This window comes from Pelmatolapia mariae, linkage group LG23 (assembly GCF_036321145.2).
Source record: "Pelmatolapia mariae isolate MD_Pm_ZW linkage group LG23, Pm_UMD_F_2, whole genome shotgun sequence".
NCBI lineage: Eukaryota > Metazoa > Chordata > Actinopteri > Cichliformes > Cichlidae > Pelmatolapia > Pelmatolapia mariae.
The window spans coordinates 36,024,009-36,048,640 of record NC_086246.1 but is presented as its reverse complement, the minus strand read 5'-3'; the positions used below and the strand labels follow the sequence as shown (position 1 = coordinate 36,048,640).

Here is a 24,632-nt window from a genome sequence, read left to right as displayed (position 1 = left end):
GCCCTTTCATATTGTCTGCAAATGTATGCTTTATGGTCCACTGTATTCATCTGGTAAGCATGTGTGTCAGTCTGCAAAGAACTGAGTTTCTGCCAGTGGGTGTGCAGACATCTGAATTTTGTAGCGATGACACTGCTGCACAGTGTGTCTTCAATGACCTCAGCACTTCGACCTCAAATTGACATATGATGTTTTGTGTGTTATCACACAGCTTGTATTGACTGAAAAGCTAAAAGTGAGCTCCTGGCAGTCGCTCTTTTTCTTGTACACTAAGATACGTGGTCACACATCTGCAGCCTGGCTGAGCCTCTATGACAAAGTCTGAGTAAAATTCCACTCATCACCTTTTATTAGAGAGGCCAGTCGTCCTTTGGGACAGCTTCTTTAGTCTGATGGTTTGTCTCTTTCCCTCCCCATGGCAGATACTGCACAGAGCTCATATTAACGTTGCGCAATCCACTCTCCTGGTTCTTATCCAACACAAATGTTTTCTGCCTCCAGAGTGTTACCACGGCCCTCTGCTGTGCCAATGAACACATCTCGGGCAGCAGCAGAAACTACAATTTATGCCATCCCTGTAATCCTGCGGGGAAGTTTCTTTGAGCAAGAGCAAGAACATGCAATGGCTTCACTGCTGCCTTTTAATGAACAGATTTAAATGATCGATAAAAGAAACTTACATTTGTTTTTGCTGGCACTCAAGCCATGCTCCTCCCTGAACCCTTTGTATGCTGCTGAATCGTGACTGCCAACTGTAGTTTTATTAAAAAATATTGGACCTTTTGAGGTGCTGAATGATGACGCTCCTTTGTTGTTGTTGAGGTTTATTTTCTTTTTTGTAGGTGAACCAAGCATACTTGATGGATGGAAATGATACTGCTAAGCCAGGACTCCATCTCCCAACACGCTTTAGGACGCAAGAGTGCATTTGTTAGGTAAAGTGCACTCGTGCTTTCTAGATCTTTTTCTTCCTTTCTTTCTTTTTGCCAATTAAAGTCACTATTTACTGAAAAGTTTACTGCTTAATTAAGCAAATTGTGAATATAATATGCTGAAAAGCAGAGGCTAAAAGTTAATCCTCACCAGAGAATCCATGTGTAAAACATTAATAAACAGGCTGCTTTGCATTGTGCAGATAGAATCGGTGTAGTAACTGTTGCAAGAGTAACCAAAAAACATTGTCTTTTCTCTTTATTATTACAACATAAAAGGTTTGGGGGTTGAGAATGAACTGTTGTGTTTGGCAAATGTAGAAGTATCTAAGGTAATGCTGACTAGGGCTGCAGCAGAGTAAACCTCTCCAAAGCTAATAAAGATAGCCTGATACCCTCTAGGCTCTTGGATAGTTTACAGCGAGGAAATAAGACACAGTTAATGTGCTAGATATGAAAAGAGGTTTTTTTGTGTATAACATTTTAAAGCTTAATAATTAATTTGAAGTATCCCATTTTCAATACGCTGGGTAATTAGCTTTTTAGTTATAAATGCTAACATTTGTGTTAGATAGTATAAATACACTGTTTAATCTATTTCTTGCAGTTTTACTATTCTGATTTTCAATTTGGAAAAGGAAAAAAACACAAAATTGGAAGTTGTGATGCGGATCATTTCCTTTCATTTGTTCTTACTCTTATTAAATGAGGTGATAGTGGAAGGATGGAGAGCACGGCTAGGTTCATCTGAGGCAAGTCAGCAAACATCCACAGCGACCCTTTGGCCCAAACACAACACAAGCAGGAGTCTGCAGCCCTTATGCCAGGATGAGTTATTCCTTTCTGTCCCGTCTGGAGGAGACACTGCTCTGCTGCCAGGAATTTTCACTCTAGGGAGTCACTTCCTCTACACATCGGGATCCCTGATCTTTTTCTTTAATTTGTTCATGCTCTAGGATTATTAGCATTCATCTGCAATTCAACATCTGTGAGCTGATCTTTATTCCCCCGTACTTTTTCTTCCTCTCCCCTCAATGATTTGGTGTCTACTCACTGGGCTTACAGGAGGCAGCCAACTCTCTCCGAGCTGCAGATGTTTTTTGCTGCTCTGCACGAAAGAGCAGGTGGCTGCCGGACAGCAGGTAGACCACAGCTTCCTGAAGAGGAGAGCTCTGGCAAGAGGCTTTGTACTATTTCAAAGCAAGGTAAAACAAACGCTAGAGTCAAAAATGCAGTGTGTTAACCAATACTCAAAAACATTTTTGCAGGGGTATTCTTAAGATCTTCATTTTTAAAAAGGTAGTATTGGTAGATTGATTAAAAACACGCACACTGATACATAAAAACCACACGCTTTTGTGTGGTTTTCGGCAGCTCGTGGATCAACTTTTAAAGCGTTCCTCTCCTACCATTTCCTGTTTACAGGCGGAAAATGAGGATACATGTGACAGTAGTCTGTCTGTGAAACTCAAGACAGCTGATGTAATTTCCTACGTTTAACACCCCTTAACTCACATGCGCTAAAGTGGCCTCAACCTGGAAACATCTGGCTCAGATAAGATATACTTCACAAGCACATTCAAATCTCAGCCCACAAAGAAAAAAAAACATTTAGTGTGTGGAGAGACCTATTTTCCTTCAACAAATCAACATTTTTTTTAACAGTGTTTGATAAGGCAGCTCCTTCCTCGCTCCGTGCAAAGATTGCGTTTAAAATTCGAACAAGGCTCAGGGAAAATCTATGTGGTAGAGCCAGCCAACAGCCTAATTGTCACTTGTGGCGAGTCTAATGGTCTAAATATGCTTTATAAGTGCAGGGAGAGCTTTTTGTGTGTACGCTGCAGTTTTGATCACAACAGAGCCTGAATTTTAATGATTGCCCACGTGATTACGTTTACCCCTGGGAACGGAGATTTGGTGCAACCCGGATACCGCACGAGCTATATGCTGGCACCATTAACCATGCAGTTTATAGCAAAGAAGGTCCCTATCCGCTTTGTGGGCACCGCAAGCATGTGGTCTGCATTTTTACACAACACACTACATTTCCTTGGCACCACAGCTTATCAGATGTTGTTATCGGGGTTCAATCTGTGAGACAGACCTGGGTTAAACTGGCTTAATGTAAGGGTTTTACACTAAATCCTGTTATTGTCATGAATAAGTTTTATCAGTTGCTCTTAAATACTGTTTATTTCTGAATCTGACCACATTGTGCAGATAGCATCTTTCCACTATTTTCTTTTCTTGGCTCAGTGCTCTGCAGGCATGCAAATAACACAGAAAGCTGGGGATATGATTGTTATCCAAAACAGAAGAAAAACAATCACTATTCATCCTAGCCTATTTCTTTAATGTCCACTGAGTAGATTAATAATTTTAAATATGCATAATATTCACATCAAAACCCTTCTATAACTGGATTACTTAATGAAATGTAAGGATTAGCATTGAAGTGTCAGGTAAAAGTTGACTCCAAGTGATTTATTTATATTTAATACTGGGCAAAAGTTTTGAGCCACCCTTCATTTCTTTATATTTTGCTAGGAAAATAAAAAATACATGCAGAGATTTATTGAAACATGCAAATACACATCGACATACAGCATATAAGGCAAAAACAGTCAGTATTTTGTATGACCACCTTTATTCTTCAGCACAGCCTGAACTCTCTTAAGGAAGCCTTTTGTGATTTCTTTAAATAGCAACTAAGAAATAAACCAACCACTACATAAATGCCAGGGCTGATTTTTTCTGTCCCACTGCAGACCTGATTGTAGATTAGCCTTTAAGTGGGTTAACAAACAAAAAAGAAAATTTGAAAATTGCCAAGTACAAGGACTGGACTGAAAATGAGTGAAAAAAAACAACCAATATCCAAGGAAAAACTTCATGCTGACCTTCAGAGAGTGGTTTCTTCTATCCAGAAGCCTGAGCACACCTCACTGCGCTGCACCACATTACCTTGTTTAGCTTCTGCTTGAGTGTTTTTTCCCTTGGAATTAAACAGTTTTTGTCTGAGGGTGCTGCTGAAATACACCAGAAGGTTCTTTGGAGTTTTTTAGAGCCTGCTGCATAAGGGATGACAGTGTTGTTTTTTCTGTCATTCTGCTCCTCCATGCCTGATGTCTGACATTCTTACCTGGGAATCTCCACCAGTTGTTCTAGAGCTGAAGAAGCATCTTCAAAAACCCCCAAAGAAGTCCAGTTGGATTCTTTTTAAGCACTCAACAGTACAACAATCAAAGTGCTCCCTAGTCAAAGCACATGTGTTAACAACTGAAAAATACAGGTAACAGTGAATACAGGTTAAATATAGGACACCACAAACATGAAAACAGACAGAGGAAAAAGGAAGATAAAAAATAGAATATTTAAGAAAATCATAAACTGAAATCATAGTGACAGCAAAAAAAAAAAAAAGCACAATAAGGGACCACAGGTTCAGCAAAAGTCTAAAGTTCACATAGATTTGAGGGACTATTCACTGAATGTTTGATGCTCTCCATGAAAGTGGTTTTCCCTCTGTGAGTATGTGACCACTAATGCCTCTGGATCAGCAGCACTGAGAGAGATGAAGAGCAGCAGTGATACATTTAGCTCCTGGAGGGCACCAGTTGATCTCTTGAAGGAGTCCAGACACTCAGCAGTGAAATCAAATCAAAGTAAACCAGCTATCTCTCCAGTGGCAGAGACCACAGAGCCCATGGTTTAGCGTGTTGCCTCAAAGGGCTGCTTTGAATTCTCAAGTACACATCATGCATACATTAATCCAGAGACCCATAATAATAATAATAATAATAATAATAATAATAAAAAGTCCGCAAACTGACATGTTCAATCATAAACTGGTGAATGCTGAGCTTATTTAGTTTTTGATTGCACACGGTTAGGTTATGGTTATTTGACTATCAGATATCAATGTTTTTTAAAACAATAAAACAATTCGTACCATAAATGTAATTGTTAGTGTCTGGAAACCATCATGCAAATTACTAATCATGCAAACTGCTAAAATATAAAATACTATTAACATTTTATATTGCTTTTTTGGCATTGTTATACTTAAGCCCAGTTATTTCCATGGCTACCAATAGGGAGTGCCAAAGTGGGATATATTTTTATATTTAACAATCAGATCTTTAATATCAATAGTGATATCCCATTTTTACTGCTTAATAACATAATGTGGAGACATATAATGCAGCAGGAAGTGTGGTTTTTATTTGGCAGTACTAAAAGAGGTAATTATTAAATAAACAACCACAGTCTAAATGATCAGATCCAGTTGAGTTTTGCACAAATAAAGGTTTTCAAGAAGTCAAGTCCAAGATCACATTAAATGTCTAAATTAAGACCCCCGATGGCTGTTTTATCCTCGCTGTCAAGCAGCACCAAAGAACAAAGAAAACAAGGAAAAACATAAAAAGGAAGAGCTGAAATCTTGTATGGAAACTTATAGAAGACAGAAGAGCACAGCTGGAGATGATGCTGACAGGTTCAACAGACCCATAAGTGGTGAAGAACTCAAGAAGTCCATTCAATCAGCATTGATACATAAGGCACAGTCAGTTTTTCACACACCAAGGTTGCTCTGTTAGCACTGCAAAATGAAGACATTGATATGAAGAAGAAGCAGGTTGTGTGAAGGATATTTATTTGGTCACCAGCCAAACTGGGAGGAAAGGAGGGACCCCTGGTTATGGGGCAAAAAGAACATGAGTCTCAACCACTAAAAACCAGGTGAGCCATCTGTTTCACAGCAGCAAGAAAGGTTTACATGTGGGTTCATCATCAGAGGGAAGGAACAACGACTGCAGGACAGATTATTTTGAAACAGCAGCGTTTATGCAAGATCAAAAAATTAATATTTTTTTTTGACAATTCTCGATTTTTTGTACAGGTCTGAATGACTTTGAATATTATCATTTAAATATTACATTCTGCAGTAAAGAAACTGATGTAAAATAGCTCTGCCCTTTGATGGGGCTTTGTGATTTATAGGAAGGCTTCCATGAAAGCTTAACTAGCCCTTGCAAGGTAATTAACTAATGTCTCTTGGGCCTCTTTGGCTAAAAGGCTATGATTATAGGTGCAATTTTGATAACTAATGACATAAAATATTCACTTAATTCTGAGATATTTGATCATCTATGTGATAAATAGTAATTTATTAAGCATAAGCAAAGCTTCTCTCTGGAGTCTTACCATATTAGTCACCGTGTATCACTTTGGTTTTAGTACTTCATTTCCCTGTTTTAGTCGTTCATTTCTGCCACAGGGAATATGGGGTATTATTTAAAGTAACAATGAAGTAACAGCTTTAGAGTCTTAAAAATTAAACTCTATGTTGAATTTCCCAAAAATTTAGTTTCTCAAATGGCCAATTGAGGCTGGCTAAAAAAAGGATTATCCTAGACTCTCATGATAAAATAAAGAAGAAATAAACATTTTAGTGAAAAACCGTCTCTATAATTAAATCACCACTTCAGTATCCTTGTGTTCATGAAGGGTTTCTTCTGTAACTTGTTCACTTAAAGTGAAGTAGCTTAAAGTTATGCATCATTAGGGAGCATGGTTAGCATTGTATTTTGCACAGTGTTTGCTGCTACTAAGACACTCTAAAGCTTTACATTTACATTTAAGTCTAGACAAAGTTTGCACCCTATACAATATCCCAGTGAATAATGAATATATCTTGCTAAAAAGGCCTGCTAGCCAATGATGCAGTAATCAATGATGTTACAGTGGATACAACCATCTTTTATATACAGTCGTTGCTCAAAATATTAAATGCTATTCAGCACTGCTAACAGGATTTACACAATGGCAGTCAGAAAAACTGGCAAAATCCGATGCATGCATTGCAGTTTTAATGCCCAAAATATATATATCCATCCATCCATGCAAGAATTTCTGTTGTGTCAAAATCATTTTGATGTGTTAGCCTTGCATACACTGGCAACCTGTTGCCTGGTCACAGCTGTGATAGGCTCCTCCCTAACCACAATCTTGAATCAGATAAGCAGGAAACAATGGATGGATATAGCTCAGCTTGAAAATATTGTTTGTTTGTTGGTTTTTCGTTTGTTTGTTTCGTGATAAGCCCCTTGCAGGGATGCTCATCCAGGACCTCCATAATAACAGAGTGGGGAAAAATGCATCTGGGTAATGCATTAGTAGATCAACCAAAATACTGTGTGTCTAGAAACTCTCTGCACTGCTCACTAAGGGCAGAGCACTCTGCTCTGCATCATATCTACTTGTGATTTATCCCAGTACTGAGGTGTTAGCAGTCCAATAAATTCCCCTCATTATTAGAAAAAATGCTGAACAAATGAAACACATGTGCATACTTAATAAGCTGAACAGCTGATGTAAACCGATGGAAGTCAGCATCTGCTGGCCTGCAGAGGTCTCTCAGATGCAGAGCAATGTGTGGCGTTTTCATGGATGTCAGTATTAATCGTGTGTTTGTAGAATATTGTTCATAGAGATTTATAACATCGTGTTGTTAAAGTGCACCGTTACGGCAGGGCGTAATGCTTAATTTCCCCACGTTTTTCATGGTGAAACTTTGCACAGCTGGGCTCCAGAACAGGACAAGAACCTTCACAAAAATGTGAATCCTAGAGATGTGTGACACTTCCATAAACAGAGGTCCACGTGAATAATTTGTTTTGGGACCTAACCCTGAGTGGTTTTACTATGCTGACCATATAGGGTGTAAAGTAGACTCTCGTGGTAGCACTGCATGACTGGATCCTCAGAGTTGGGAGAGCACTGTTTACATCAGAGCAATCAGGCCAGCGGGACTTTTATAAGAATCAGCAAGTTTTAATAAATTAACAGCCTGCTGCCCTTCTGCTCCTGACAGCCTGCAGAGTATAAGGAGCAGATATCTCAGTGTGAACGGTCTCTAAATCTACAAAGTTGTGAGACTGTTGTGTGGGGCCCTCATGACGTGAGCTCTTTAATTAATCACTGCTGTCTCCAGGCATTATTGATCTTTAGATGAATTGAAGAGCATGTCAAGCCAAGCTTTTAGAATGTATAAACTAGCAGATTTGTAATAACGTCACATTCTGTGACAGCTCTGTACAACCAAAGTAATGCAGAACACATTTAAAAACAGAATTTAAAAACCGTCTGATGAAAGAGAAAAAGGGCTTGCAGTAGCAGGAGTAAAGAAGAAGAGGACAAACCACAGCCAGGTCTAACCAAAGCTTGACTGGGTTGCATGGTGTCTGTTTTTAAGATTGTGAGAAGGAGAAGAGATGAGAACTCCTTGGGGAGTCTTTTTGGTGACGTGTCTCTGGAATTTAACTCAGTCCAGCCAACATAGAGGGTCCCATTATGGGATACCTTGATAATTGTATTCTGCTGTTTTTCTTTGCCAGTAACATGACCACAATTAGAAGAAAATATTCCATATTTGTCCTTGAGGTACCTTAAAACAGATGCCAGTTTTCCTTTTTGTGTCATATTAAGAGGAACGAGTGGAAGTGAGGAGGGAGACCCAAAGAGCCCAATGCAGCTTTTATTGCAGTCAGGTTTTCAGTTTACCGGAGAGGAGAAAACTGGTTAGTGGTGTTTAATGGAATTTGAGGAGTGAATTGTACACACAGTATTTTGATTAAATTCTTACTTAGGTCTCTTTCAAGGGCAGAATTACAACTTAAGGTGGTCCTGCCCATGGGTGGAACAGCAAGCCAGGACACTGCCCACACTCCACCTGAAAGCAGGAGAAAAACAGGGTGAAAAAAGCAGCAGTGCCTGCCAGAACCATGACACTTTAAGGCTGATCGGTACCACTTGCTGCAAGCTTATTAGACTCCTAGCTTACTCTAATGCCAACAAGATACATGAGATCCTTTTTCCTCCTTTTTTGTGAAATATTACAAAACAGAGCCATCAGCAATTACCTCATGTTTTCAAGTAAGTCTGGATATGACGTTAAGAGCCGAGCCTAATTCCAAGACCAACAGATTCAAGATGTTATCAGACTAAACAATCATGATTTGATTGTTTCTAATTATTTAATTTATTTCGGAGTCAAAATTTTTCCTTCATGTTGCAGGTGTTAAATCCGCACATGAAAATCCAAAATAGCAGTTGTTATCTGTCTGCTGGTTTTTAATATAAACAGACCTTTCCTATCTGCCCGCTCTGCTGGTTAGCTGTTGCTACACTGAATCACACTGTTAGGATAAGACAGGAGATGATTTACTGCACACTTTTGCAGTTATAATGTTCAATGTGGGTGCTATGAACTTAATGGGCAATAGTTATGTCGTAACATACTGGTTTTATAATGACAGTTGAATTGCATTTTCTGTTTTTTCAGTTAAAACCTTTTGGAATCAACGCCTTTGCCATTCTCACAGTCATCACCACAATTTAAGGAGCTGGATTGTGAATGAAAAGATACATATTTTCTTAACTCTGACATATGTACACATTCATTTTTTCATGTCATATGTTCTTTTTTGTTATTTTCATGGAAAATGACTCAAAGGCAAGGGGTCAAAGGCTGATTTTTAATGATTTGTCAAAAAAAAAAAAGATAGATGAGTGGTATGACGTTTCTTCATCATCTATAGTGACAAATGCCAGAAACAAAATTGAGAGCCTGCATTATGGCCTTTATTTGAGAACATGTCTCTCAGCCTCAGGGCTGCTCCAGGCTTTGAGGACTAGTTTGCGAAATAGACTCACACCTGATCCACACTGCTGTTGTTTTTCTGCTCTGTCTTGCCGGCCGGATATGTGATCAGTTATCAATGAATTTGATGATGTTATTGAGGCCATTTAAAGTACAGTCAGCATACACTGATCAACAACACATTATAGCCACCTAAACAACTAAAACAACTCTGACCAGAGAGGCATCGACACAGAACATTGGGAGTGGGTTATCTTAGATCCTGTGGGTTGAATTGGAGGGTCTCCTTGGATCAAACTTGCTCTGGGGCATCCCATGGATGCTCAATTGAATAAGAATCTGGGGAGTTTGAAGGTTGGGTCAGTGCCTCAGGCTATTTGTGATCTTCAGGTGGATTTCATCTCACTTTTTTTTTTCTGCAGTAAACAGAAAACTGTATTTCTGGTTATTATATTATAATTTAATATAGCAGGAGCCCTTATCCACAAAGCATTTGTTATTGACCAGAAAAACTGAATTAATCAAATGATAAAATTATGCATGAACATAGTTACTCATGCCTAAAATGAAGGCAATCAGTTTTCTGATTCCAGCAGTTTTCACCACTAAACCCACTGAAAATTTGGCATTGGCCTCTCAGTGTGTCGGTGTCAGCTGCAGCAGCTTTCCCCTTCCATGCACTATTTTACTATTCTTAAATTACACCTCTGCCTCATTCACCTTTCAGTGCTGCCTCGGGCAGCAAACATAATTTCTACACGCAGTCTGCACATCTGTTTTCTGGATGACAGATTTCACTGATCAGCTGGGGCTTCCACTGGACCAATCACAGGAAAGGTGTGTATTTTCTCTTTCTCTTTCAGAAGGGGGCAGGCATCTGGTTGTGCTTAGTAGAGGGTACTTGGACCTGGTGTATTTGGTTTGGTTACAGCATAGATTTGAACTCTTGAGGCATGGTGAGGCAGTTTGCTGGATCCTGGATGGAAAAACAGATCTTAATGAAGTCTGGCCTTTCCTCGTGCAACTTTTGCTGTGTGTCACTTGTGGGCCCTGGCAGCAAGGAGAGCTGTGTTTTCAGGAATCAGATTCTGTGTAGTTAAACTGAAAAAAAGATTAATGTCCCATAAGTCAGGTTCTTTTGTGTGTGTGTTTGTGTGTCTCCTTTTTTTGCGAGAATAAACCTATCTAAGCTCAAATTATTTTATTTCAGAGATAACTGGAACTTCCCATTAAGCATCAAGGCCAGGTGATGAAGTTCCAAGTAAGTTCCTAAGTTTGACAAGTCCCAAGTTTTGTGATTCAGTTCTAGTGGTTTCAGAAGATTGTTTTTTAAGCTTTTAGTGTACAAACACTTATATAACAAGGTGCCATTCCTTATGGCACCTTTCTCCTCAACAATACACTCTGCCCTACTCGTACACAAGCAGTGTTGTCTTACACCAATGAACACTCATACAGTGAGGCGAAATGAAAAGCTGATCACATTAAGTGCAAATACAAAATTACATTGTACTGAAAATCAAACCGACAGAGAGTAACCTCCTCTGCCTTTTCTCTATCGATTTGTGATCTATCAATAGTCGCTTCTGGCATCTGCAGGTGAGAGTTAAAACTTTAATGTGTTAACAGGAAAAGCTGCTAAATATTGTCTCAAAAGGCAACTGGCGCTCATCAGAATCTGTTCCTGTCACATTCGGCTTTAGCATAACAACTTCAAAACCTGCATCTCCCAAGACAGTAATTTTCAAGTCAGTGCTACAGTTAAAAAACAAAACAACAACAACAGCTGCAAAAACGGTTAGAACCAATGACACTTAAAAACCAAAACACACACAGTAAATCCCAAACTAACAAATATCAGTTTAACACCAGTGACTCCAAAGTCAAATCCAATATTCTCTTTTGGACCAGGATACACTTGGCTTTCTTGTAAAGATATGAAATCTTATATAAAATCTGTCTTATTTACTATAGTATGTTCAGTATAACAAAGCATTACTTTTCCACTTCATCTAGATTTGCTTTTGGTTTTACCAAATTTTATGGCCAGAGGAAAACAAGAGGGAAAAAAATGCCCACGCCCTTAATTTGACTTTGACTAACCAAACATGATTGATCATACTTGACAAAATAAGAGTAAATAGTTAAAAATATTTACTGACTTGTGATTCTTTTCTCTATGCCGTGCAAGTAATGTGACATTGGCGTGGTGGTAGTTTGTTAAAGCTTTATTTAACAAGGTATTTTCGGTAAACTGAATAAAAAGCAACAGGCAGAAAATGGTATTTTAAAGACACATCCGCAAACATAAAAGCAGGCACCATCTGTTGCATTAATGGCATCTGCACCACAGATGATATGATTGTGTTGGCACGAATCTAAACGAGCTCAACAAAAGTTCCTTCTATTGAAAATAAACAGTGATGGTGCTGCGCTCTGTGAGTTTTAGAGCAATAACAGTCACTCACAAAGGTTAAAAACCTCCAATTCAGTCTATGAATTAGTCTCACAAAAACATAAACATATCTGTTTGCTCATTTAGAGAGCCGCTTTTTGGATCTATCAAAAACGACAAGTAACGCATAAAACAACCAACAGATTGTGGTTCGGGATTCTAATCTGTTTATGTGTCATCCACTCAAAACCACCTCCCAGAGTGGTTAAAGTTGCTTTGGGATTGAGGCCACAATTTGGTCAAGTGTAAATGAATGATGTGTCTGCACGAGCCACGTGCGCCCCTAGGCTCCTCCTAAAAAATTACAACTTCGACCACACTAGCAGAAACATAAACTGCCGCCTGCCTCAAATGAAAATAGAGTTATTTTCACAGGAAACTGTTGGATTTATGCAATCTCACTTCTCCTGTGCAAGGGAAGGTGCTGCCAGGTGCGAGTATAACGCAGACACATGTAGATCATGATGAAATGAACAGTAGATGAGGCGAATATGATGAGTCTAGCAGGTTTTTTGTGGTCCCCAGACTCCTTCATTAGAGAAGCATGTGGATAGAGAGAACAGCTTTTTCAAACAGGAAAGTTTGTCCAAACAGTACAGACTTATGAACTGGAAGAATCGGCGAGTGCTGGCTCAGTTTTTCCAGTTTGTTTTTGTTTTCAGCTTGGATTGCGGCTTGGGCAGCAAACCACTTGGTGAAATTAAATGCAGGGAGGAAGGACCCTGTTTGGCTCGCGCGTGCGTATCATGCATGAATACACACATTGCACACATGCATGCAGAGGTCCCGCTTGGAGATGAAGAAATATGAGCACAGAGAGAGAGAAAAAAGAAAAGATGTTAACATTAATTGACTGGGAGATGTTTGTGGTATAAAACTAGTTATAATTGAGGTTTGTCATTATGAGGAGGAGTGTAATTTCAAGCTACAGAACTTTTTACTCGTCTTCCAACTGGAATCACTCGTTTCCATTTTCCAGCAATAAGCACGAGGGCCTCCAATCTCTAAAAAGAAAAAAAAAAAAAAAAAAGAAAAAGCACATGCAGTACCCATGTGCCACAATCAAAGCAGAACTTGCAATTCAGCAAAATGAGTCCTGTTTTATGGATTCTGGCAGCAAAATGAAATGTAGCCTAGTCATATTTTTGCGCAGTATAAGAACCAGCTGTGATGTGAGGCTAAAGTTAGTGGACCTCAGACAGGGGCTATAGTTTTAGCGTAGATGAGAAAAGAATACCCCCAATAGGAATGGTATGCTAACTGGACCAAATAAACACTTTTATTGCTCAATATGTTGAACTTGTTGAAACTCAGATTTGAGGGATATCTCAGCAGAGACCTGCAAGGAGATTTTGAAAATATCACCGTGTGTGTACATGAAGTGCAGTGGGAACCCTTTGGCTGATGTTAGTGAGTAATGTTAACCTCATGGAAGAACTGTGTGACAATGGGTCCCAGGGCAGAGATGTGTCAAAGGCCCCCCCACTGACTCACTCACTCATGTTAGTGAGACACCCAAACTGAAAGCAGGGCGTTGTTTGTGTTGTCATTTTGAGTCTCCTTGCGGTCATTTTGGTCTCTCCGAGACTGGTTAAACATCTTCTTGTGTTTATTTTGAGTCTTTTTTTGGGTCATGAGTTGTTTTGTTGAAGTAATTTTATCTCACTTTGTTGTGACTTCACATTTTTTTTTAGTAGTTTCATAAGTCTGATCTTTTTTCAGCACCTAAGCATTTTCCACTCTCAGTTAACTGCCTCAAAACTTGAAAATGAACAACCTTGGGTACGGTGGCCAACAGATAATTCTAAAATTCATCTAAAAAGATCATCTGCTGTTGTCTCACGCTATCTCTGTCATCCTCAACTGTGACACACACCCTTCTTCTTCTCTGAGGTCTTCCTCTTTTACTCCATGGCAGCTCCATGTTCAACATCCTTTGTCAATTATGTCCCTCCTCTGCACATGTCCAAACCATCTCAGCCTTGCCTCTCCACATTTGTCTCCAAACTGCCCAGCCTGAGCTCTCCATCTGATATACTAATAGCTTCTTAGGTGTACCAATAAACACTGATGATTTTTAGCTGCAGAAGCAGTAGAAAATGACCCCTTCACTAAAAGTAGCAAATGGCAACAGGTTGCATTTTAACACGGGAAAGGTTTGCAAGATTTAACAAAAGGTTTATTGTGTGGAGGGGAGGTGAGCCAGAGATCACATTTGTCATGAGCAACAGGGAGTAACCAACAGTGAGCAAAGGAATGCCTCACTGTTGACAGAACAATATGGTAAGAATGAGTGGCAGGACCGGGGATATATATTCTGGAGTTCGATGATTAGTTGATTGAGACCATATGTGCTATTGCAGGACCTGTGGAAATCAGAGGAGTCCACACAAACATGATATGACACTCAACACAGAGGCCCAGTTCCACTCTTACATTAGTGGCAAATCTAAACGAATTTTCAGTTGTTTCATTCACGTTTATTCACCAACAACGCTGCTTGAAAATAAACTTAGTAATCAAGTCAAAACTCCCTGAAAACGTTTCAAGCTCTTCTGCCCCCAAGTATTTGCACCATAGACTGTGTTCGCTTTGTTATCATGAATACATAATAGAAAAGATGCACCAAATATATTACAATGAGTGTGACTGTGTTAATCAGAGCTGGTAGAGATGCACCAGTTGAGATTTTCTTAGAACTGTGTTTTCACAAATGAGATCAGATTTCATTTGACACTAAGGATCTGCTTGTTTCAGTGCAAGGTTTCTTAGCACAAGTACAACATGTCTACTTTTAATCTATGAATAATGTGTTCTTTTTCCTGCCGCTATATAGTTTTGTGCCCTGAGAAAGGAAGAGGTGCTGTAGCTGCTAAAGCTCTGCGTAGGTCCACAGACTGTTAATCTGGTCTCATCCCCCTCTGTTGTTGTATAACAGCCAAAAATTTCCCAATCTTCTCACTTAACTTGCTTCACATAATCAACTTTAGGACCAGATGTCTGGTCTAAATTAGTCTGGCCTCCCCAGCGTCAGTGTTTGGAGTCTTGTCAGCTTTTTAAAAAAAGAAAAGAAAAGACAGAAAAGAAAAAAAAAACAGCTCTTTTTAATTTCATCCTGCATTTGTCATGCTATATTGTCTGGGCCACATGCAATCAGTGACTAAACAGATTAGCTACAGAACAACAAATGTGTGTTCCAGGTACCCAGAAAGGGAAAGTTGGAAATAAAAATAATGACATCATAATCTATGGGCTGATTCATTCGTTGAAAAATTCAATAAATTAGTCATCAGTTGGACATGAGTGTTGCAGCCTGAGGATGCCTCGGTGGGGCCACTTTTGGGGGAAAAAAATTACAGATACAGAAACAAAAACTTGAAAGGGGTCTGAAGGATTTGGGACATGTGGACGTATTGAGCCAAAACTGAGCTGGCATAAGAGCTGCTTTACTGTTCGCCCTTGGCCTCTTTCCCTTTTCAGTTTACTCCAAGGCAGGCTGCTTACAGCTGTCTCTAAGGAGTCCTAATCAAAAACAAAAAAGAGTAAGGACTCACATTGCACTCATCTCAATGGTCACCCCCATCCCCCCTACGGAATCCTCAAGGCAGAGGTCCACATGGTCTATATCACGCTATGAGCTCACCAGAGGCGAGTCATGACTTCAGCGCCAAAGAGCCAAACCTAACACATTATTATTGCAGCTCATTGTTCTAAACTGCATCCATATAGGAGTTACCCACATTTACGTACACTCACAAATAAGACTCAACTAAATACCTAAAAAATGGTAGCGAAATGAACAGCCATGACAATCTCGTGAGTTATCATGAACATTTATTGGTCATAATGGGAATACAAATGTCGTGCATATTTACAGCATATAAAAAGTTTTATAAACCAATGGAAACAATAACGGCTAACTTACGCTTGACACATTTACAAACACCCATAAATGGCTGTCTTGGCATTAAGGGGAAGTTATAATTTGCCATTGGTTGCTTTCAAAAATCAAATGGGAAACTGCTTTCAAACCATAACGGGGCCCCAGAAAAATAATCCATAGCAAAGCAAACACTCACATAGATACAGACACACAAATAACACATTCATAGAAAAACATGAGGTAGACAAATGGTTAAAAAAAATACAATCAGTAACTAGTAATCCATAACTAATCTGTGGATTTATGCTCCAATTTTCAGCTGTTCTGAATTCAGCATTTACTGTCTCTCAGCGAAGCCACATCTTTTACTGCTACAGTAACACATTTGGTGTGGCACAGCATTATTTCATATTTATTAAAAACCCGACATTATCCATACCTGTTCATGAGGGGGGAAAGTTTTGAAGCTTTTCCCAGCTTGCACTGGGGCAAAACTCAGGGAGGAATGTTGGTATTTGAAAAGTGACTCTCACAAATTGTATTGAATTGTTAGTTTGAGTGAAAAATATCCCCAAATTATCTCAAATGAGAAGATTAGATCCAGAACATAACTCGAGGCTCGGGCGCTTAACAGCATGAGTGGATGAAGGCGGGTGGGGGGTGAGGGGGATAATTATATGTTTAAAATGGCTTCGCCACACTCGATAAGAGAAACCACAAAAGTACAGGAATGCCAAAAGCGTTAATCCCGCTACGGCTGCTGATTATAGGCTGCGGCACATTTCAACTCTGCAGCGCATGGATCTTTCACTGAGGACGATCACTGTACCCTGCAGTGGGATATTGTTTTTTTACAATTATGCTAATTGCTAACAGCAACAGTGCTCTGCAAAAGGACTGCTGCATATATGCATAACTTAGCTTTACCAAATAAAGCTTTCAGCTGGATTTTGGCTGTGGACACACATGGCAGAAAGCCCGATAAAACAAACAAGCTGTGAAGGTTGCTCCAAACCAAGTGTTTCTAATACAGCTTAATAAAAAATATTTCTCGGGTGTTATTGAAAGCAGTTGAGTTTCCACTATCAAAATAACTGAAGGTTGATTTTTTTTCCACTGTTCTTCTAAGAAAGTAACCTATCATATAGTTCACTTTATTAGTCCCAAATCTGGTTTAACTGCTACCATCAGGGGTTTAGGCATGATTTCATATTTTTTTCATTATCTTAAAAGAGGGTATATGTCACTGTTGTGACAACCAAAGAACCAAAACAAGTTGGGTATCTGGGTTATTTTATATAACAATGGGGAGGACTCCATCCTTTACTAATTTTATGTGGAAAAATATATATTTTTACATCTATAGCTACAGCTTATCTTTAGTGAAATAAACTTTATACCTAAGATGTACAACATCTGATTTCTTTACTTCATATCTGACACAATTTATATAAAATAGCGAGAAGCGGCACATGGAAAATTGAACCCAAACAAAATAAAATCATGCTTAAACAAAAGATTTGTATTCCAGATTTGTTTACATATGATAATAATAACAATCTCTTTCTATTGTATTCTTTATGAAGTCAATAAGACACATCATCCCATCAAATAACAGAAAGAATTAAGAAAATAATCATGATATATTTTTTACATTTTTTTTCAAAAATATTAGTCCCTTTCTGACTATAAATACTACTATTTCATTTTCATTAAAGTGTCCTAAAGCATGGTATAACATTTAAACAAATAGTGTAAATAAATCCTCCCGCAAGTGTGTTATGTATGAGCAAATCCACAATTCACAGTACGTACACACATAGAAGACAATAAATTTCTTTTAGTTAATATATTCCAAAATATAATTTTATACACAAATATATATATTTATACTCTCTGTAGAAAGCTTTATACATGTTTACATGAGGAGAGAAAAAAAATGAAAAGCTTTAAGATGATACACATTCTGGTTACTGCTTACAAAGTTAAATGATAGCAGGGAAAGGGCCCAGTTTGTCTCCCACACACATACAGCAATCATTCATCAACGGTGGGGTAATTGTGGTGCTGCAGTTTGAAGAAGGCAGGAAACTATACGTTGGTAAAAATCAGCTTCAGCTGCAGCTTATTCAACACACAGTCAGTGCCGAGATTCATAGAAAAAAATCTGGGAAAAGGAAAACCAAACGCTTTAGGTTTGATCTCTTAAAAATGACAACAAAACTCTCTGATAAAGAGATCAATGATTCATCAGCCAACTGACAAAGTTAATCCTCGTGTTATCATGAGAACAAACCAAATCTTTATTTTGCAGCCTTTCAAATGTAAAAATGTTCTGCTTTCACTTTATAACTTTGGTTTTGGGGTTGTTGGTCTGGCGGGCAATTGATTATCTAATAATTATCTAATAATTAAAACTGTGGGATCCAAACCATGATTAACATATCAAATCATTACTGTCAAAACTGTTAAAGTAGTTTCTATTATTATAAAATCTGATTAATGAAGCTCACGCTGATGGTCCAGCGAAACTTGAAAGAAGAAAAAAACTACTTTGCACACACGAGTAATTACAGTAATATACAAAAATATACAGGCCTTGAATGAGCAAATCAACACTTCGAGAAATACCCTTATTCACTTGCTTAACTTGAGTTGGATCAGCATTGAATATAGTGCTGAAGGCAGTGGCGGACTAGCGTAGCTTAGCATACAAACTGGCGGCAGAAAGAATCAGTAATATGCAGCACAAAAAGGCCAAAATGTCCCAAATTTTCATTTTAACATTTCTGATTTTTTTTTATAAAAAGACAAGATCTAAAGTAGCATGTCTATTTTAAAAAATCTTTGCTTTACACAAAAGTTGGTGGTAAGCTAGGTTTAGCATAAGGAATAGCCTAACTGCTAGCATCACGGTATCCAAAGCTTTAGTTTGGTGGGCCCATTTCCAAACTTTTAGACAGAGTATGTAATGCTCACTAATCCACAAACAGAAAGGATAGTTCAGTCCTATAACTGAGCCTGGGCAACATTTTTTACATAAAATGTAAAATGTTCAATAATATTTCATAAAAGAGATATAAAAAATAAATCACATAAATCAATTTATGGCCATTTTTGTAACTTTAGCATTAAAAAGTTCTCACACATAACAGAGTCAATCACTCCCTGCAATAAGTTCCAAAACAATGCCTGCCCACTGTATAATTTAGTTATTATTCATGTCATAATTATAGTTTTGCTGTCACAAATAAATATTGATTCCTAATATTTTGTACTGTATTTTATATTCACCATGACTTAAACATACTGAGTGTTTTAGGCCTATTATCCAGAACTACTCTTCCTAGAAATGACTACCCCTCCCCTGAACTACTCATTTCCACCAGGTATGCTAAGCTGGCCACTCATCAACTGAACAGAGCCCTATAATTCACACACAGACATAAAAGAAGTGTCAATCATCTCAAATAAAAATAAGCAAATATTTCTCTTAATGCTGAAGTCTTCCATTAACAACAGCTAGTAAAAGGGAACCCATAATGCCCCTGTGAAGTTAAGTGAAACTAAAACTCAAATCTTTGCCTATACCAAGAGTTACTAAAGCATACTATTAGATCAATATACTTTACCGGCCTGTGTGGCTGAATCCATTATAAAGTACAAACGATTCGAAAACGTGGAATTTTCTCAGCACGTCTTTCACATTTTTCATTCACATTTTTTTGGCATTTACCCTTTTGAATACATTCATACCCAGACTGCCTTTTTAAAGCCATAATCTCTGTGTCAAGATGATGACTTGTTCATACTGCACACTTGTCCGCATGAAAATAGTGGTTTATTTGCTTCCTTGCCACTTTCTAGGTTCCACTGTCATAAAACAACGTGCTCCGGCCCAGCCATCAACATCTCACTTACTAATACTGACGTCACTCCAGCCTTATTGTGTTGGCTTGCTCTCTGAGCACACCTGCTTAGCACAACCAGCCCCAATCAAACCATTTAAGGTCAAAACAAAAGGCTGTGTTGTGGTCAGAAAAAAGCAGCATTTGGATTCGAAAGAAATGTCTGGAATAAACTTGCATCTGTTTCTCGGATGAGGCTGCCAAGCTGTGTCTCAGAACTAACACACATCAACATAACCAAGACAGTTGATTTGTCTGCACACACTTAAAGTGGCACCAATTTAGCACAAGGACTTAAGGTGTTATTTTTTCTTTTTTTTTGTAATCATGCTTTTTTTCAGTCCTGTCACGTCCCCAAAAATAATTCCTTTCATGGAAGGAGATAACAAACCGGTCCCTGTGAACCGTCAGAACGTCCTGGCAGTGCATCCTGCTGGGTGGCTTCCTGGGCTACGCGGTGCTGCTGCTGGAACACGGTGTGCTTTGCATGCTGCCGATACTGTGGCCTGTACTGCTGTTCTCCGAGGCAGGCTGGGACTTCTGGACCGGCTGTGTGCCAGCTGTCTCACCTAGATGTAGAGCAGAAGAGGGAGTGGGGCCGCAGGAGGAAGGGGATTGGACCAGAGGGAGAGAGGAAAAATGAGTATAATTTACAAAAAAGCCAACCCTAGGCAAGAACATTGCAAAGTGATTTGGTTAAAGCTACAAATTGAACTCCTCTAAGACTGTCAAGCCTCCATTGTTCTTCTGCACACAGAAAAAATGGGCTGCTTAAAGCTCCTACTGTTTACTATAACTGCCACTTGACATAAAGCTTTCACTGAAGCCCGTATAAAATCTGAGCATTTTTTGCACATTCCTATTTAGATTAATGTACTTTTATCCCTAAGAAAAACAGTGTACTTTTACATATAAAGAACTCTGGACTTCATCTGCCCTCATTTTTGACCATTTTCAACCATAATCTGCCACAGATTCTGTTTTTAAAAACGAATCCTCTAAAGATGCCACCTCAAAACGACCAGAAACACATGGTCGCATCCTATCTGACAGATGATATTTTAAACAAAGAGAAGAAGATGTTTCTATGTTCACAGAGTTCATTTCTGTCTGTAACCAATTAGCCTTGCTTTAGCAGATAAAGGCGAACAAACACAACACGGGCCCTGTGACCGGAGCTCAAACCAATGACTGGTTTATTGTTCTATGTCTAAATAAGCGTTTCATTTCGTAAACTCTTGGGATCCAATGGTTAAAATGAAGGGAAAATAGAAGTGCTTGAGTTTGTTTCCAAAAACCGTCTCTGACAGACAATGAACAGCTTCTGAAATAAAGCCAAGTCTGTGTTTAATTTGAGTATTTGGCACAATTATTACTGCAGTGTGTCCCTCGCTTGCTTTATAGCTTATCTGAAATGAAGATAACACATTTTCTCCTGGAGAGAGATTGTTCTATCGATAGTTTAGTTTGTACTAGAGGTCGTGTGTGTTTTATACATATGCTTGCATATATGACAGGCATATGTATCCACAGGCATCCCTTTCCCTCTTTCGGGCCCCACATTTCTCCTAATGTTTACCAGAACAGGGCTGCCAGCAGTCTTTCCCTCACAGGACCAAGAGTGCTGCAAAACAAAGGCACTTGGATTCACATCATCTGTCAGAGGAAATTTAAATTCCCAAGTCTGATATTATCTTTCTAGATAGGAAAGATAAAGGCTGCTTTTATCTGACCGAAACATAAAGTGAATGAAAACTCTCTATGAAAGTTGTTGCAACAGATGTCTACTCAGGGACAATTTGCTCTAGCTTTCAGTTTGGGAAAACACTGACCCCGGTATCTCTTGGATACAAAAATTCAAACATACAATTTCTTTGTAGTAGCTAAGGATATAGTAACAGCATCCAGGACAGAAACTTCTCCACCCAACATCCGCTCTTTGCAAGCACCTGCACAGAAAGCACGCTAACACAAAGTTAGCAACGAACCCGGCCGTTTAGCTGACCCCAGCTAAACGGCCAGGGCCTCATTTTCAATTCATGACGAAGTCAGGCTTGTTCTACCCTACTCATTTCTACAGCAGAATCACTGTGGTGATCTCTGTGAAGTGTTCTTTGGGCTGGTTAATATTGAGAATTTCTTTTGGTAGAATTTTCCCAGACCATGACAGCCAGAATCAGCCAAGCATGCTTTTCAAGGGCAGGAGAAACCAGAGCTTCCACATAAAACCCAGTTGTAGGACTGGGAGAACATACAAACTCTACATTTAAAATAACGACATAGCTCTGACTATAAGACCACGTTGCCATTATAATTTTATAAAGGCTTGTGGAGTAATATTGCAGAAATCTGGACTATAAAGTGAAATCTAAAAACAACACAAAGCTCTGCAAAGTTTTAAAGTTGTACAGCACAACTCTGAGCTAAATCCTAATGTGACAAAGATAATATGGTTATGTTTAACCGTCCCTTGCTGACCATATCTGTCCAGCTTTTAAGCATGATGACATTTGGGAATAAGGACTAAACAGAAAGTAAAGCAGGGGCACATGGGATTAGCATTGGTCTTGAATGCAGTAAGTATAAGACACATTCACATTTTGATAAGTAAAAAGTATTTTAATTCATTTTAAGAGGCGTGTAAAGTATTTATCATGGAGTCGAACTCATTTGATACTAATTTATACAAAAGTCAGCCTCAACAATAATCATGTTAATTGTGAAAAAAAGTGTTTCAGTAGTGACTCAACAGAATGCCATCGTCATGTGTCTAACTGAGCTTAGAAAAGTTGGTGTGGCCGTCTAGGTTTAGGTTAGATAAAACAGTGAGTTTTTGGGTTCTCTTAGTAACATATTTAAGACATGAGTGATAGTGGGACAATTTACTATGGCCAGATGAGCTGGTTTAAGCATTTCTGAAATAGCAAGGCTTGTTGTTTGTTCTCACGGTCAGAGGAGGGACAAACAATGACCTGTTGACAGTGTGTGGGATGTGCTGGAACAAATTTGATCCGAATGGGTCCAACTTTCAACCTGAAGGTTTTGCTGTGGGTATCAGATTCCATAGGACACATTTAAAAGTCCTGCAGCGTCCTAGGCTTCCACTGATTGGACCTGCTTAGGTAGGAGAGGTCCTAACATTTTGGCTCATCGGTGTCTGATTGAATTTCAGAGCAGATAATGTGTGAAGTTTCTCCTTGTGTCTGGCTGTTTTAACAGTTGGTTTTATTTTGTGGATGAAAAAAATTCTTGCACAAGGTAACAACAGCTCCGGCAATCTCCAGCAACCTACAAGCCAACTACAATATATGTGCCAAGACAAGGAGAAAACTCTCAAAGGTTATAATGTGAGGTTGATGTTAAAGCATTTATGTTGCTGACTGCCTTGTAGGGAAATAAATCGTAATAGATAGAAAAACCCAAAATATAATTCCAAGGACTATATCTGTTTTCTGAGAGGTCCTCAGACCCTGAGGGGATAGACTCAGTTTAGTTTTCTTGTTTCATCATTGGTTTAAAATATGCTCTCAAGTGGTATTTTGAGTGGTTGTTTTGGAGGATATACTTTCTTGGGTTTACATGGGACAGAAAGTGTTGCCATATAAGGTCATTTCAACTAATCCTGCTTAACACACCCACCTAAAAGTGTATTTTAATAATGGAAGGAACTTGTGCCTTAAAGTCATCGCCATGCATGTTTCCTCCTAACTGCTACCTCCACCCTAGTTTTTTATGCGTGTTCACCTTTGATATGTACTGGCAGCCAAATGTAAAGACTTGTCTTTCTTTCTTGGTCACCCACTAGAAAATCCATGAAGCACAAGTGAAGTGGTTTTCTGAAGAGAAGCCAATACCAATATTGTGACAAAGATAAAGGCTCTAAACTCTGACAGCTGATCTTTACGTCTAAAAGATATTCAAAAAGAACTAAACTCTCATTAATGTGACAGAGCATGACTGGAACAGTTTGCAGTACTGTAACCCGACACGTGCCTGTATTGTTGTAACTACCTGGGAGAATGATTTACACTGCCAAACTGTGAGCTCTTAAAAAACTTTCACTTTACATACCGAATGCTAAAGTGAAACAGCCTAAGCCCTTCTGCAAAACACACTCAGCTCACAGGTCAGTCAGTTAAAAACTAAGGCAGAGAAGAACAGGGCAGCTCTATGCAACGGCGAACTCAGTGGGCTGCTGGGAACTCACTTCCTCTCATAGGTCAGTTAGGGTCAGCGGGCTGGGGACGAAGGGGAAGGTCTTGGCATCTAATGGACAGATTGTGTGTCTTTTCCTGTGAGCGCCCACTAAACCCTACAAGGGGAATTTCCAACTCGTCTCCAGCCATTGTACTGAGAATGTACTGAGAAAGACCACCCCATGGCCCCCAAAACATTCAAAGGCAGGAAAGAGAAGAGCTCTTGCTGCTGACCAACAGGATATATTTACAGTAGAGGACTCAATACGTTATTGTGAGCAGGCCTCTGTCAGCAGCAGGATGTTTGGCAATCACAGCGGCACATTTCTGGCACAAAGACCCTCAGGCATTCCTTTGCATCTTATCTTTTCATTAATGTGGAGAAGTGAGTTGGGGCCACGGAGAGGCAGGTAAAGAACCTACCTGTGTGCGCGTAGATAAACCACAGAGCTGCGGTCAAGAGAGCCCCGATGACAAAGGCTGCAAAGGCGATGCCCACCACCACTGGAGTGTCCAGTACATACACTACTGAACAACAAACCAATACACAACATGGTTTTAATGTTAAACAAGTGTATTATACATACAAATAC

At 39.1% G+C, this 24,632-nt stretch overlaps 1 protein-coding gene across 2 annotated transcripts in view; it reads right to left on the bottom strand.

Annotated features, from left to right (window-relative positions):
- Positions 1 to 15,869: 15,869 nt before the first annotated feature.
- Positions 15,870 to 24,632, bottom strand: part of tgfbr3 (transforming growth factor, beta receptor III) — a 71,036-nt gene continuing 62,273 nt past the window's right edge. The window contains exons 16-17 of one of the 2 annotated variants that reach the window (XM_063466097.1): positions 24,463 to 24,567; positions 15,870 to 20,412 (exon numbers count right to left, since the gene is read on the bottom strand). In XM_063466097.1, coding sequence (XP_063322167.1) covers positions 20,294 to 20,412; positions 24,463 to 24,567 — 224 coding nt within the window. In that variant the 3' untranslated portion in view covers positions 15,870 to 20,293. The remainder of the gene's footprint in view (positions 20,413 to 24,462; positions 24,568 to 24,632) is intronic. The other variant, XM_063466098.1, reaches the window with a different exon arrangement.